This window comes from Dryobates pubescens, chromosome 9 (assembly GCF_014839835.1).
Source record: "Dryobates pubescens isolate bDryPub1 chromosome 9, bDryPub1.pri, whole genome shotgun sequence".
Classification (NCBI taxonomy): domain Eukaryota; kingdom Metazoa; phylum Chordata; class Aves; order Piciformes; family Picidae; genus Dryobates; species Dryobates pubescens.
The window spans coordinates 33,347,050-33,361,087 of record NC_071620.1 but is presented as its reverse complement, the minus strand read 5'-3'; the positions used below and the strand labels follow the sequence as shown (position 1 = coordinate 33,361,087).

Genomic DNA, 14,038 nt, shown 5'->3' with positions numbered 1-14,038 from the left:
CACTTGAGCTCTTTCACTGACAGTTCACAATGGATAAATTAATTCCCTCTTTTCACTGCTGAAGAACATGTTAAAAGCAGAGCAATTCATATGAGTGTCCCTGAAGTTAATGTATTTTGTAGGCATTAATCTGAGTTAAGCAAAACTCAGCAGTAGAACATGTCAGCAATTCTGAGACCAGCGGTATAGCACTTGATGGAGCCCTGACATGCCCAGATCATACACAGTAGTTACAAAAATACATCCAAATACTTAGAAGCTTCTCATGTTTAAGAGGTTTCCTGCATTCCCTAATGGAATAAAATAAAAGCATTGCATATAATTTAGAATCATAGAATCAATAAGGTTGGAAAAGACCTCAAAGATCATCAAGTCCAACCTGTCACCCAAGACCTCATGACTACTAGACCATGGCACCAAGTGCCATATCCAATCCCCTCTTGAACACCCCTCTTTTTCATACATAGGCACATGGAGATTTCTTGCTTGAGTGTAGACCTGTCCTTCTGGTCTAGGCTCTAAGAGAGCTATTAAGAGATAATTTTCTGCTGTATTTTCTTCAGACCACAGAGATCAGAGAGTGTAATTTACCAATAGTATAAAAAGCTATCAATAAAATTTTCTGTTACATTATTTGAGAGAACTTTCATTGCCAAAGAAAAATCTTTCTAAAAATTAGCTAAAAATAAGGTGGTTTGGTGCAGAGTAATAACAAAAGCTTGGGAAAATAAATCCACACATAAAACCAAGTTTGGTACACTTATTGTGAAGGCTAGGGACTTAGTGTCTAGAGTAGAGGTGGGAAATCCAGGTTTGTTTGGGCTGTGAAATGGCTGCCAAGGAATGTGAGGACCAACAACGGCATTCAATGCCGGCACTTTCTCCGAGGGATCAGTAGCTGGACATTTTTGGATTTGAAGCTAGGCTTCTTTTGAGCACTAATACAGCACATTGTGAAGGTTAGTGGCTAAAGGTGGGAGAGCCAGGTTCATTGGAGCTTGAAACAGCTGCTAAAATTATTTCCCTTAGAATCACAAAATTCTAGAGGATGGAAGGGACCTACAGAGATCAAGTCCAAACCCCCTGCAAAGCAGGACCACATAGGGTAGGTCACACAGGAATGTGTCCAGGTGGGTTTTGAAGGCCTCCCAAGGACACTCCATAACCTCTCTGGGCATCCTGTTCCAGTGAGTGCTCCATCACTCTCACATTAAAACAAATTTTTTCTCATGTTGAGATGGAATTTCCTGTGATAGTGTTTACATCCATTGGCCCTCATCCTATCACTGGGTATCACTGAAAAGAGACTGGCTTCGTTCTCCTGCCAGCCACCCTTTAGATATTTGTATTTGTGTGTAAGTCAGATCAAATGAACTTCTGTCCTGCCAAAATTCTTTAGAGGGACAACATACATTACAGTCAAAGTTAATGCCTCATTGACACTTGTCCCTTGGGATCATTGAGTTCCCATGAATGCAGCTGATAGCATAAAACTTAGCTTCACCACATGTCAGCTAGAACTACTAATCTTTTCATTTTCATAACGTACAGCTTTTGTTACATTTACTCTTAAATACATCAGATGACTTTTACACCAATTTCTCAGTTCCATCATTGCACCTCTATACAAACGTCAGGGTGAAGAGGGAACATAGGCCAACTATTTGTATGTTGTAAAAATAAAATTATATTTTATCCCAGCAGTAGCTGAGTTCAGATGTGTGCTTTGTGTGAACCAAATCAAATACTCAAGTTACAGTTTAGTATATCCAGGTTAAAGTATTGTTTCTCCAGCCCATATTGTTACTATCTGCAATATCAGCCAGCTTTTCAAAAAGGATATGCTGGTAGAAAAACAGGTCTGAAACAGTTGTTTATAAGTGGAAATCACTATTGGATTTGGGTTATTTCAACATGGTTTTCAAACATTCTGTGACTGAAGTAACTGCAGTTCCTTTTCACTATTTTCATTTCTGCACAGGATCACAGGATGTTAGGGATTGGAAGGGACCTCTGGAGATCTTGAGTCCAACCCCTGTGCCAGAGCAGGCCCATAGAATCTATCACAGGTCGTACAGGAACGCATACAGATGGGTCTTGAAAGTCTCCAGAGGAAGAGACTCCACAACCTCTCTGGGGAGCCTGTTCTAGTGCTCTGTGACCCTTAAAGCAATTCTTCCTCATGATGAGGTGGAACTTCTGTGCTGTGGTTTACATCCATTGCCCCTTGTCCTGTCACAGGATGCAACTGAGAAGAGACTGTCCCTTCCTTCTTGACACCCAGCCCTCAGACATTTATATACATTTATTAGATCCCCTCTCAGTCTTGTCCTCTCCAGACTAAAAAGATCCACGTCTCTCAACCTTTCCTCATAAGGCAGTGCTCCAATCCCTTAACAGGATAACATGCAAATTCTGGTCTCAGTACTGCCTTGTAAAATCCTCCACACTTTTTATTTTCTGTTTGCCCTAACCTATGAGATAAAATAGATAATACATTAAAATAATCATGTCTAGTCATATCCTCAGAAATGTCTGAACCAGAGTGAACCAAGTTAAACATACTTAAGTAAGAGATGGATTGCTCTTAATGACAATAGAAAACTCAAGAAGTACAGCTTCATTTCTAGTCTGTTCTGGGATTATTTTCAGCCCCATTAGGATAAAGCTAATGCAACACACTCTATTTAAATCTTATTTTGAAGGTTAATTGGAACTTATTATAATACATTAAAATGACTCCCCTGTGTGAAGAGGAATTTCTCACTGAGTGATGTAATCAAGATTAATTTTCTGTAATTTTGTTGTACCTGGTCTCTCCCAAATTATATAATGTAGAAAAAAATGTTCTGAAAAAAGACAATTCTGTCATATTTTGGGGTTTTTACATTTTCTGTATGTCACTCAATAGCTACCAGTACAGCAGCCATTCTTGTTTAAAAAAATAATTAGTATTATTAGCTTATATTTCTAGACTTACATTAATTACTTACATTCAAGCATACAATAGCAAGCAAAAAAAGGAGGTAATTTTTACTGTTACCTTTCTGGATTCTGAAACCTAACACAAATTCATAGTGGCTTTTAAAAAATCCTAATTTAAAGGTAAATGCTAGACATATCTGTGTGTCATATTTATGTCTATATCAAGACCTACTCAGAAGCTTTTGTTTATTTAGAATTTTGTATCTTTTCAAGTCAGATTCTAGGATCAGTGTCCTACAGTCTGTTCAATTCCCAGAAGAGCTTCTAAAGGACACAAACAGCAAAGCAGAGAAAGAGAACTCCATTTTATATGAGGAAGCTGATAGAACCCACCCCCACTACCAAAGAGGAGAATGCCTAACCTTTCCCTAAAGTAACAGCAAGGTTGTGAGTTCTGCCATGGAATATATTCTTACTGGAGTAGATGATCTCGAAGGTCTCTTCCAACCTGATTTATTCTATTTCTATTCTATTCTATTCTATTCTATTCTATTCTATTCTAATTTCAGAGTCTTAATGGAAAAGCCATTGGCAGTGAGAAAATTGTACAAGAGAAAATGCTGAAACAGCCCAAATATGCAGGTTGTGAATTAATTAATAATCATTTTTAAAGGAGCAAGCTCTCTTTAACAGGAGCCTTGCCAAAATTAAATGTTACCATATTAGACACAATTTTCAAGCCACCTCTCTTTAAGTTATAGATGTAGTGTAACTAATAGTCTGTTTAAATCAAGACAGCTGTTATGATCAGTTCCTTTGTCCTTTATGAATTTTATTCTTAAAACATCTACAAAGCAACCCACAACCATATGTCACATTAAGTAGTCATTCAGCATATTGCTATATAAATAGCTCATGAATTATATATGAAGGAAAAAAATCCTCCTTAAGAAATATTGGAAGAGATGTTGCTTATGTCTACAAGCTTAACTAATAAAACTGTGGTTTTTTACATCATGGTCAGATTTAAGATTCATATCAATACTGTAGTAGCCTCTGGCTGGAAAGAAAGTCATTGAGGAGAGCACAGTTCCAATAAGGCATTCACTGTTTATTCATACTATTTGACACTATTACCTGGCACATCATGTGAGTTACTGCAATAACAAAAGAGCATTGCAAATTATATGTTAAGAGGAAATGGAGTCTGGTGATACTGAATGTGCACATACAAAAGGATGCTGAAAGTACCCTAAGACCCATTGTCACAGTGTGAATAAAGTGAGCCCTGTGTTAGATGAAAATATTCCTGCTCCTGATAAGTGTGTGGGGGTGATAATAATGAAAAAAAAAACCCAAACTGTTGATTTTATTTATTGTTTTAAATATATGGTGTCACATTAATATTACATGACTTCCATTCTAAATGATCAGAGACTCTGCTTGGAATATGAAAAGCTATGATTTTATGTATTTTGGGGTTTTTTTGTTATAGTATTGTGGAAGATTTGGGAAGGATCAGGCAAGGACAGTAGATACTGTAACAGTAACTTCAGTCAATAATGCACAAGTGTTTGCTGTGTATGTTGCAGGATTTCACTTCTGTGCTTGGATACCTGAGAAATCACCTCATTACCCATCCCATTGAGAATGATGGCTTTTGTCAAAAGAACTGAGGCATATTTCATAGCAGTTTATACGACTGACCAGAAGCTGAGCATGGATCAGTACACCACATTCTGTAGCACTTGTGCAAAGTCTCACATTGATTTGACAGGGAAATGCCCATTGTTAAAACCCATCCAGTGTTAGCAAAAATGTGGCATGAAACAGGTTGAGCATGTGATAGCTGCTGGCACTTTGAACGCAGTCTATTCAAATGTCAGATTAGTAAAGCAGTTAGGGGTTCAGGGTGGGGTTTTTTGCATTGTGTTTAGCACAAGCTGGAAAAATCTACTGCGATGGTCATTTCCTGCTGAGTCAGAGTGCAGCAAAGCTGCTCGTATGTGAACGCAGTGGTCCACAGGAGATGGTTGCTTTCTGGTCTGTGCTGGAGAAGAGACTGCAGTTTGTTTGGAAAAATAGAAGTGATCAAAGGGCTTCCATGAGATTTGTGAAGGAAAGTATTTTGTCATGTCTTTAAAACTCTTCTTTCAAAGCACAATTTATCTCTTTTGCTGCTTTTCTTTTGGAGTTTTGGGTGCTTTTGAGCGAACTGCTAATATTTGCAAAGATGTGGTTGCTATATGGCATAGCGCTTCAGAGTGTTTAGCACATAATATTGAAGGAGGCTTAAAATCGACGACAGAGCTGTAAAGCTAACTCTGGACTATTACACAGAGTTTCAGTAAATGGGGCTTGCCCAATATATTTCTCTAAACAGAAATCTTAACATACAGGTATTTCTAGCCAAACTAGAGAAGTTGGACTACATCCTCTCTTTCAGAGAAAACAGTCTGAAAAGTCTCCCAGTTGTATTCCTGCTCTACTAATTCTGTTTCCCTCCTTTCCACTAGTTTTTGCCTGTATTGAGAAGAACAGGCATTTCTTGTGTTCTCTGCAAGTGAACCGTTGCAAGAAGTTCTTTTTCTTGGAAAGTAAGTTTCATTTATTTATTAAGTTTCATTCATTTATCTCTATATACATTTTTCCTTCTCTTATTCCCTAAATACACTTGACTTGCAATTAGAGGAAAAGTTTTAAAACCTTTTAAAATAGTGCATGTTGGGTAGCTCCATGGATGATAGCTTGTGCAAGTTAATTATTGATCTCATGTATTCATTTTAGGTTATATATTAAATACTGCCAAATTCCCTTCACAGAAAAAGAAGTGAGGGAGATGAATGATAAAAGGTTGGGCAAGGATGGTCTTTCATTAGGGAGGAGAAGCACAAATTTCCCATCTGCTTTGCCCTGTCAGCATGACTGAACTCCAATATTGAGAGTTTCATCTACAAATAATTGCTTCTGGCCTCTCGTAAGAACACTTTGTCTATGCAGTGGTTTTGATAGATGAGTGCAAAAAGAGGCCATTACATGTTGTGCAACCCATTCACCTTTCTTTCCTTGCCTGGGTTGAAAGCCTGTGATCTGCATTCTGCTGCAACCCAGCAGTGATCAGTGATCGATGGGCAGTGGCCTGTTCAGGCTCTTGTAGTTCCTTGCACTCTGTCCAGCCATGCCTGGGGTCACACACAAGAGCTTGCTGTTACTTATTCAGTCTGGTTCTGTGGTGGCTTTTGCTTGCTCTTGGGGTGATGTTCCCCTTGATTCTGAGAGTGCCCTCCAGCAGTTAGCTGGAGCAGTGTGGGGACTGCTGCAAAACTTTTGCCATGCAGAGGATGCCTCTCTGTCTTCAGCTTTTCTCCCTTCCTAGTCAAAGGGTCAGGTAGAGGAGTCTCTGAGGTCTGTACCTCCTGGAAGGGGAAGAGGTACTCTAAGGTACAGACCTCAGAGTCTTCCCCAGAAAGGGGAAGAGAGGCAGTCAGAGCTCAAGCAGCAGCAGAAACATGATGTGAACGAGAATGATGGATTCAGTCCTGCAGTGCTTAGGCAGAGTATCTTACAAAAGGCAAATCCTTGTCACAGAATAACTGACGTGCTTGTTCTTGTAAAAACTGCAGTGTATGCTGTTATCATTGTACATGTCCAGTCATTTGTACTTTGTTCAGAAAGCAGCTATGTGCTGCATAATACAGGGATGAAAAGTTCTGCAATTGGATTGTTATCAGTTTCATCCAACAGATTCTGTGGAAGACAGAATAGCAGGTGTCTAGGCTTTCTCGTACATGGAATTCATATATTAAATGAAAAGAGTTATTATCTGGGTTAGATGTTTAGCTACACAAGCAACTGTCAGCCTAGCTCCTTATTCAGTAATCACAGAATTATCAAGGCTGGAATAGACTTCTGAGATCATCAAGTCCAGCCTATGACCTAACACCACCACATTGACTAGACCATGTCACTAAGTGCCACATCCAATGTTTCCTTAAACACCTCCAGGGACGGCGACTCCACCACTTCCCAGAGCAGTCCATTCCAGTGCCCTTTCCATGAGGAAGTGCTTCCTGACATCCAACCTAACCCTCCCCAGTGCAGCTTCAGGCCATGCCCTCTCGTCTTGTCACAAGTTGCCTGGGAGGAGAGGACAAATGGACAATGAGCAAAGCTTCTTAAACAAACCACATAAAGTGAGCTCAGGATACTGAAACACAAAATCATAGAATAATCTGGGTTGGAAGGAATCTCCAGCAAGGGTCTAGCCACCTTTGCTCAGAGCAGGACCAAATACCAGTGCAGAGTGGCCTGACTGTTTTGTCAAGTTTTCCATATCTGTAAGGTTGGAGATTTCATTTCTGCTTCTCTGGGCACCTGTTCCAGGGTTTGAACACCTTGTGAATTCTTTTTTCCCTAATAACTAACTGAAATGTCCTGTGATAATAACTAGTGTCTGTTGGCATCGAACAAGCACGTGAAACACCTCTACATAAAAATAGATAGGTTCAAGTGGAAAACTGGACATAAGGAGGAATTTAAAGCCATTAAAATATCTTAATTCATAAAAATAAACACAGTGCTTTAAAAACAGACATGGGACCTCACTTTGATCCCAAGTCAATCTCAATTTTGTACTAAAGTGCAAAAGCAAAAGAAGTTAGTCTCATGATAGGATGTACACTTCTTTTTATGTGACTGCCCTTTGGATGTCAAGGTCAGAAAGAACATGTAGATGGCACCCCAGTATTTTAGAAAACCTAGATATTAATGGAGTATTGAAGCATATAATAGGGACGTAGATTCTCATGGCATAGACAAGTGGCTCAAAGAGATGGATAAAATGTGAACACATAGGAACAATCCCTTTTTTTTCTACATAGTATTGCAGCTTCTCTCATTTTCAACACACAGAAAGCAGCAGTGTGGGACTTTCCACCTTTTTGGTAGGGAACCAGGATTCAGAGGGCAGCAGTAAATCAGTTCCCTACTTTAATTCCTTATTCCATCTGCTTCCAGTAAATAGCCACCCGGGAGTCAGGCACAAGACAAGCTAGAAAACCTTTGATACAGAGTAGAAGTTGCTTGAAGGAGTAGCTGGTCAAACTTCTGAAGAAATTTCTCATTTTCTCAAGAAATAGGGCTGATCTGAAGTAAAATTTCATTCAATTTCTCCAGTTTCCTGTATTTTTTTATGTCTTTGAGCAGAGAACTATTTTAGCATAGGTAGCATATACAATAGCAGGGCAGCATTAATTAAACTGAAAAGGTTGTCAGTTCTCAGCAGAGAAAAAATGAGCAGGAGAGAGGGTATCAAGAAGGAAAAATAGAAATTTCCCTAAGAAATCAGGAAAACAAAGAAAGGACAGAGGAAGCATCTAAAGCCACCATAGAGATGAGAAGGTAAAATATGTATGAACAGCATTAATAGGACTTAGTGATTAAATTTTCATTTTCAAAGGTAGTAGTAAGCACTAATCACACTAGAACACAGGGAGAAAGTCAGTGTCTAAGCCTAGCCAAAGAAAAAACAACCTATGTTTTATTACTGATGGATATCTACAGTATCACCAAGGTTGGAAGAGACCTCAAAGATCATCGAGTCCAACCTGTCACCACAGACCTCATGACTAGACCATGGCACCAAGTGCCACGTCCAATCCCCTCTTGAACACCTCCAGGGATGGTGACTCCACCACCTCCCTGGGCAGCCCATTCTTTTAAAGAGACTTTGTCAAGAGAGAAAGATGCTGAAAGTAGCTGTTTTTCGTACAGTATATTAAAAAAATAGGTTTGGGTTTTTTTAAGTTAGAAGATAATTAGTAGACTAACTCATGACAGAAACTACAAGAGGGGATCGTTGTGTTCTGGAAATGAAGCTAATGGTCCCAATTTAGCAATTGGAACATTACTAGTCCCAGGGCTTTGTTACTCCTTGTATTAATGCTAAATTTGGCCACTTAAAGGAGGTAGAATCAGGAAAACACTTCCAACACGAAAATGGATTCAGGCAGAAGCGATCCTTGTCTGAATAGAACTGATTGGAAAGTGAGCTGTTTCTGTGAAAACATGGAAATATTCATTAGAAAGATAAACAGTAAAATACAAAGGTTTCCTAGTTGGTGTACAATTTTCCATGAGAAGGAGACACATTTCCTGGAAGATTTTTGGTTAATTTGGAAGTCTAGCTTCATGTCATAGGACATCATCTTCCAGCCCTAGCTGTGAGGCACAAACATGTTAGTAATCCTAATTCGCCTCAGGCAGAGAAGATGAATGATACTCTAGAGGTGAAGGTTCACAACCACTGCATTTTTGTTTGACTTCTTACCTTCTTAGCACTGCTTTGCCTTCCTGTAGACTGGCATCTCATGACGTTTTTACATGCCTAAAAGTCATCTGGAGGCTACTTGGAATGAAACAGAAAAAGTAGCAGTGTAACAAAGGATAAATGATAGTTTGTAAGATCTGTAAAGGGTGTACTTTTTGTCTCTTATAAGATATTTAGCTTGTGTACTCTAAAAATTACAGATCAGCCTTCTTGTGTTTGCCTTGCCTGAAATGGAGCACGTCACAAATATAGTCACAGTACAAATACTAAAAGCCTAAGTAAGGCAAAGATGAGGACTTCTGAAGCTCTAAAGATGTAAGTTGGAACAGGCAGGAAAAAAGTTAAGAAAATTGAACGGAGAGGGGGTCATGTTTGTTACAAATTCTTAGAGAAATAAGGGTGTTTTTCTTCACTGTGTTGTCATGGGGTTTTTTGTGCACTATTGCATTGTCTGAAGTAGAACATCTTTGTTTTAAAATCCAGGTTGTGGATTTTAGAAATCGTTACTTATGGAAGCTAAATTGTGCAGAAAGTTAAGAGAACGGAACATCCTTAAAGCACAGTAGGAACAAGAGGCCTGTGAAAGAGGCTTTACTGTCCATGATGGCTGGCAGGTAAAATGTATTGATAGAAAGGAGCACGCTGCTTAAAAGAGAGAACTTCCTGCCTTGTTCTCAAAAAAAGGACAAAGATCTGAATGCTGGGGGTGGGTAAAGAAATCCCCAAGGAAAAGGAATCAAATGTTTCCTATAACTGATAGTAGAGAATCAAGTTTATTGAAATAGGCTATGCTTTTCATATTCTGTGTGCCTGATATTTATTGATAATGCTGACCCCCCCTCACTTGGCTGCAGCAAGGTCTTTGTTACTCTAGCAGTGAAGGGATTGTTTGAAAGCCTGCAAAATGCAATGGCACGCCCGTCTCTGTGAACAAGCATGTGCCCAAATCAGGAAGATTTTATCTTTTGGCAGACTGAGCTGGTTTTGTAAATGCTGGTAGTTATTAGTCCCCAGAGTACACAGTCCTAGTTAATGTTTTGTTTATACTATATGGACTGTTGCCTGCAGTGGTGAAAATGCAGAGTTACAAAATACAACAATACATTTGTTGAAAGAGGCTGATTGGTCTGGTGGCAAAAAAGCTACACAGACTGGGAGTGCAGCAGTGCAAGTGTGACATGGGCCTCTCCTTAGCCGAGGTGTGACACAGCTGTCACAGCCATGAAACACTTGAAAGCCAGTGCATCTGGCAGATGCCCTTGAGAGGCATGCTGGCCTTCACGCTGGCATACACACATTAAAGGAGACACCCATTGCAAGCTAAAGTATTCTTATCTTCATCATCTGTGTTCAGCAGTGAGGTGGAGACAGAGAATTGAGCTGTTCCTCAAGCACCAAAATTAATAAAGCCTGATCTTTTCCAAATTTGACCTAAGTCACCATTTAACTCTTTATAGGAACCCCAGCCCTCTTCCATACCTACCCCACTCCCCAGAACTCCTTATTTCCCCAGACTATCAACAGCTTCTCCTTGTCCTGCCCTTCTCTCAGGCTGAGCAAGAGGCTACATGCCACCTGTTGGAGCAGTGCCTGGGTGCAAGGTCACTGACCATTGCCATCCTGGATAAATGGTAGTTGTTATAAATACCTCTCCCTCTCTTCTGTCCTTCTGCCACTTTTCTAGGAATTTAGTTAACTTCAGTAGTACTTTCCTTCTGCTAGTTTGTTTGAAATTGGACAGCAGCTTCACAAGTTATCAAGAGAGACGAAAAGCTCCAGGAATCAGGTTTCATTACCGTCAGAAACCAGGGTTTATAGAAATGATCACAGATCAGTGGTTCGATTGCAGCTTCTGCTGAGAACTTCATGGGCTTAGCCAGGGAAAGATCCAAGTCTAACACAAATGTGTGCAGTGTGATGCTAGGTCTTATCAGCATGACTGCTATATTGACCCCATATGCCACAGGAAAAAAGAATACCATAGAGGTAATTTTAGCAAAGGAAACTCAGCTTGTAAAAAGTGGAACTTTCATATTTCACCTGCTACTTTTTTTTTTCTTTCTTTTTTTCCTTCCACAAATTTTTCACATTGTCTCTTTCAGATGGATGCCTGGCTCAGATGAAGGGATATGCAGTGCACAGTCCCTAGCAGAAGCTGGAAATGGATGATGTCTACTGATGCTTTTTGACAGCATCGTTTCTTTTCCTGATTGAGATGGGTGATACAAACATCAGGGAAAAGTTCTAATATAAGCCTGAGTGACCTCTTTGTTCCTTGACTCCTCTTTCTGCAAGTCTATAAACCATCAGAAGATATGACCAGTCAACTGCCAGAGGAGTCTGTGGAGACCCAGAGCTCAGATGAGCTTGAGTGCAAGATCTGTTACAACCGCTACAATCTGCGACAGAGAAAACCCAAAGTGCTGGAATGTTGTCACAGGGTATGTGCTAAATGCCTCTGCAAGATCATAGACTTCGGTGATTCCCCTCAAGGAGTCATAGTGTGCCCGTTCTGCAGGTTTGAAACATGCTTGCCAGACAATGAGGTTAGTAGTCTTCCTGATGACAACAACATCCTTCTGAATTTAGCTTGTGGAGGAAAGGGTAAGAAGTGCCTACCAGACAACCCAACGGAACTGTTGCTGACTCCCAAAAGGTTGGCATCTCTGGTTAGCCCTTCTCACACCTCTTCTAATTGTCTGGTTATAACAATCATGGAAGTACAAAGAGAAAGTCCCCAGACTCTGAACTCAACCCCCGTGGTGGAATTTTACAGGCCTTCAAGTTTTGACTCTGTTGCAACTGTGTCCCACAACTGGACAGTGTGGAACTGCACATCTTTGCTCTTCCAGACCTCAATTCGGGTGCTAGTGTGGTTGCTAGGGTTGCTGTACTTTAGTTCCTTGCCTTTAGGGATTTATTTACTGGTATCTAAGAAAGTCACCCTTGGGGTTGTTTTTGTAAGCCTAGTCCCTTCGAGCCTTGTTATTCTCATGGTTTATGGCTTTTGCCAGTGTGTTTGCCATGAAATTCTAGACTGCATGTCGTCTTGATAACGAGTGAGTAAAATAAAGTGTATTGCCACATCTGTAGCATAGTCGATTTATCCTGTCTTTGTATTCTTATTTATTCTTACTGTTGCCCACCCCACTAAATGGAAACAAGGACCCTGGTTCTGTGGTCCTCCTTTTTTTCTACTTGATTGGATTTCTGTCCCACCCCACCCACTCCCTGCCCCTTTTTTAAAGCTAAATCATGGAAATAAAATTTATGTGCTGAGTTTAAAAAGCTGAGTGAGTTTAGAAAGGGATAAAGCAAAACTGCCAAACCTGGTGCCTGCTGCTGCTGGCGCTATTCAAATAAGTAGCCCTTTGTTTTCTATTGGCTTGATCATAGCAGTCAAGGCTGCAGGATCCACTACAGAGGAAATCAGTGTAACAGGCACCTTCCTGGTGAAAGAATAACATCTCTTCATCCAAAACATCTCATGCTTTGTAATATCTGTTATTTATAATTCATTATCATTTCTAGCAAATGAAATCACTTTATTAGTTAATATTAAAAGAACAAGACAAATTACTACTGCTTTTTTCAGCTCGTAACTGGAGGAGGCCAGTGGTTGCAGATTTTTTTTCACATCCTCATTTTTTCATGAGGAATTTTTTCCTCACCATGCTAAAAAACATGTCTTCAAATATATTTTCCTCAAACAGAAGCTCACTTTACTTGTCATACAGTTGCAGCTCCAAGATTCTCCTGCTAATGAGTATTTACAGGAACGCTGTCCAACGTTTACTCTTTTCTAAGTGTACTTACTTCAGTGTGCATTCACCTTAGGCTTCCCTTTGAGGGTTCAGAGCTCTACAGACTTATCTAGATGTGTTCTGTTATGCTTATGCTCCCTCCCAGCATTTCCACCATCACATCACATTTCCAACTGCTAACAAATTGTCTGACCAACTTCACACCCACCTACTCTCTGGTAGTTACACTGGAGAATTTGGCTTAGCAAGATAAGACTTTTGTTCCCAACCATTAGAAAATGGACCTTCAGTTACTAATAACAAATTTCAGGAAAAATCTGAAACAATTAACTGGGTGTCTATTTTTCCTTTCTGAATTTACAGAATTACCATTGTAAGGAGGTACTATGACTTTGGGGAGATTTCTGTTTACTGCATAGTCCCTCAAATGTTTAATACCCTGAACTCCCTGTCACCATTGTGAGTTGATGGCACTTTAGGTGTGGCAAGTAGCATGTCTTGATTAGTTGAGTTGAGAGGAATTACTGATGTTTTACCATTCCACAAGTAGAATCAGGCCCTGTTGGGCTTCCTTGAATGTTGCATGGTTTAGGCTACCTTTTTTAACTACTGGAAAAGCATTGAAATAAGAAATGTTTCATGTTAATGTGTATAACTAGGTCTAGGCAACACCAAAGCTGCAAACTCATTTCCCTGTGCACAGCAGGGTGAAAACTGAGAAGTTGAGCAGTGCCAGTGTGGTTTTGGGGTCAGGGACAAGATTTGGTAATTTCAAGGCAGAGTGAGAGGAGTGGGTTTCGAAGACTGAATGTGTGGCCTAACGAAATAATCTTGGAGCAGAGTGACTTGGTTAAGAACGAAAAATGGTGATGGGAAAAGCGAAGCGCAAGTGGTGGTTGTGTCTGTCAAGGACTTGAAGTCAAGTTGTAGATGGTGCAGGTGGTATCTACGGTTTCATTCCTATTGCAAACACAGGGAAAAATGTGGAAGTGTATAGGTCCTGCTTTCCTTGACACTCATT

General features: G+C 40.0%; 1 protein-coding gene across 5 annotated transcripts in view; it reads left to right on the top strand.

Moving 5' to 3' along the window:
- RNF182 (ring finger protein 182) overlaps window positions 1–12,481 on the top strand; it is a 30,548-nt gene extending 18,067 nt beyond the window's left edge. The window contains exons 3-4 of one of the 5 annotated variants that reach the window (XM_054164189.1): window positions 5,442–5,522; window positions 11,356–12,481. In XM_054164189.1, coding sequence (XP_054020164.1) covers window positions 11,569–12,306 — 738 coding nt within the window. In that variant the 5' untranslated portion in view covers window positions 5,442–5,522; window positions 11,356–11,568 and the 3' untranslated portion in view covers window positions 12,307–12,481. Of the gene's footprint in view, window positions 1–5,370; window positions 5,523–9,828; window positions 9,868–10,858; window positions 10,885–11,355 lie in introns of those variants that run through there. The other 4 variants (XM_009906633.2, XM_054164191.1, XM_054164192.1 and 1 more) reach the window with 4 other exon arrangements.
- The last annotated feature ends 1,557 nt before the right edge of the window (window positions 12,482–14,038 follow it).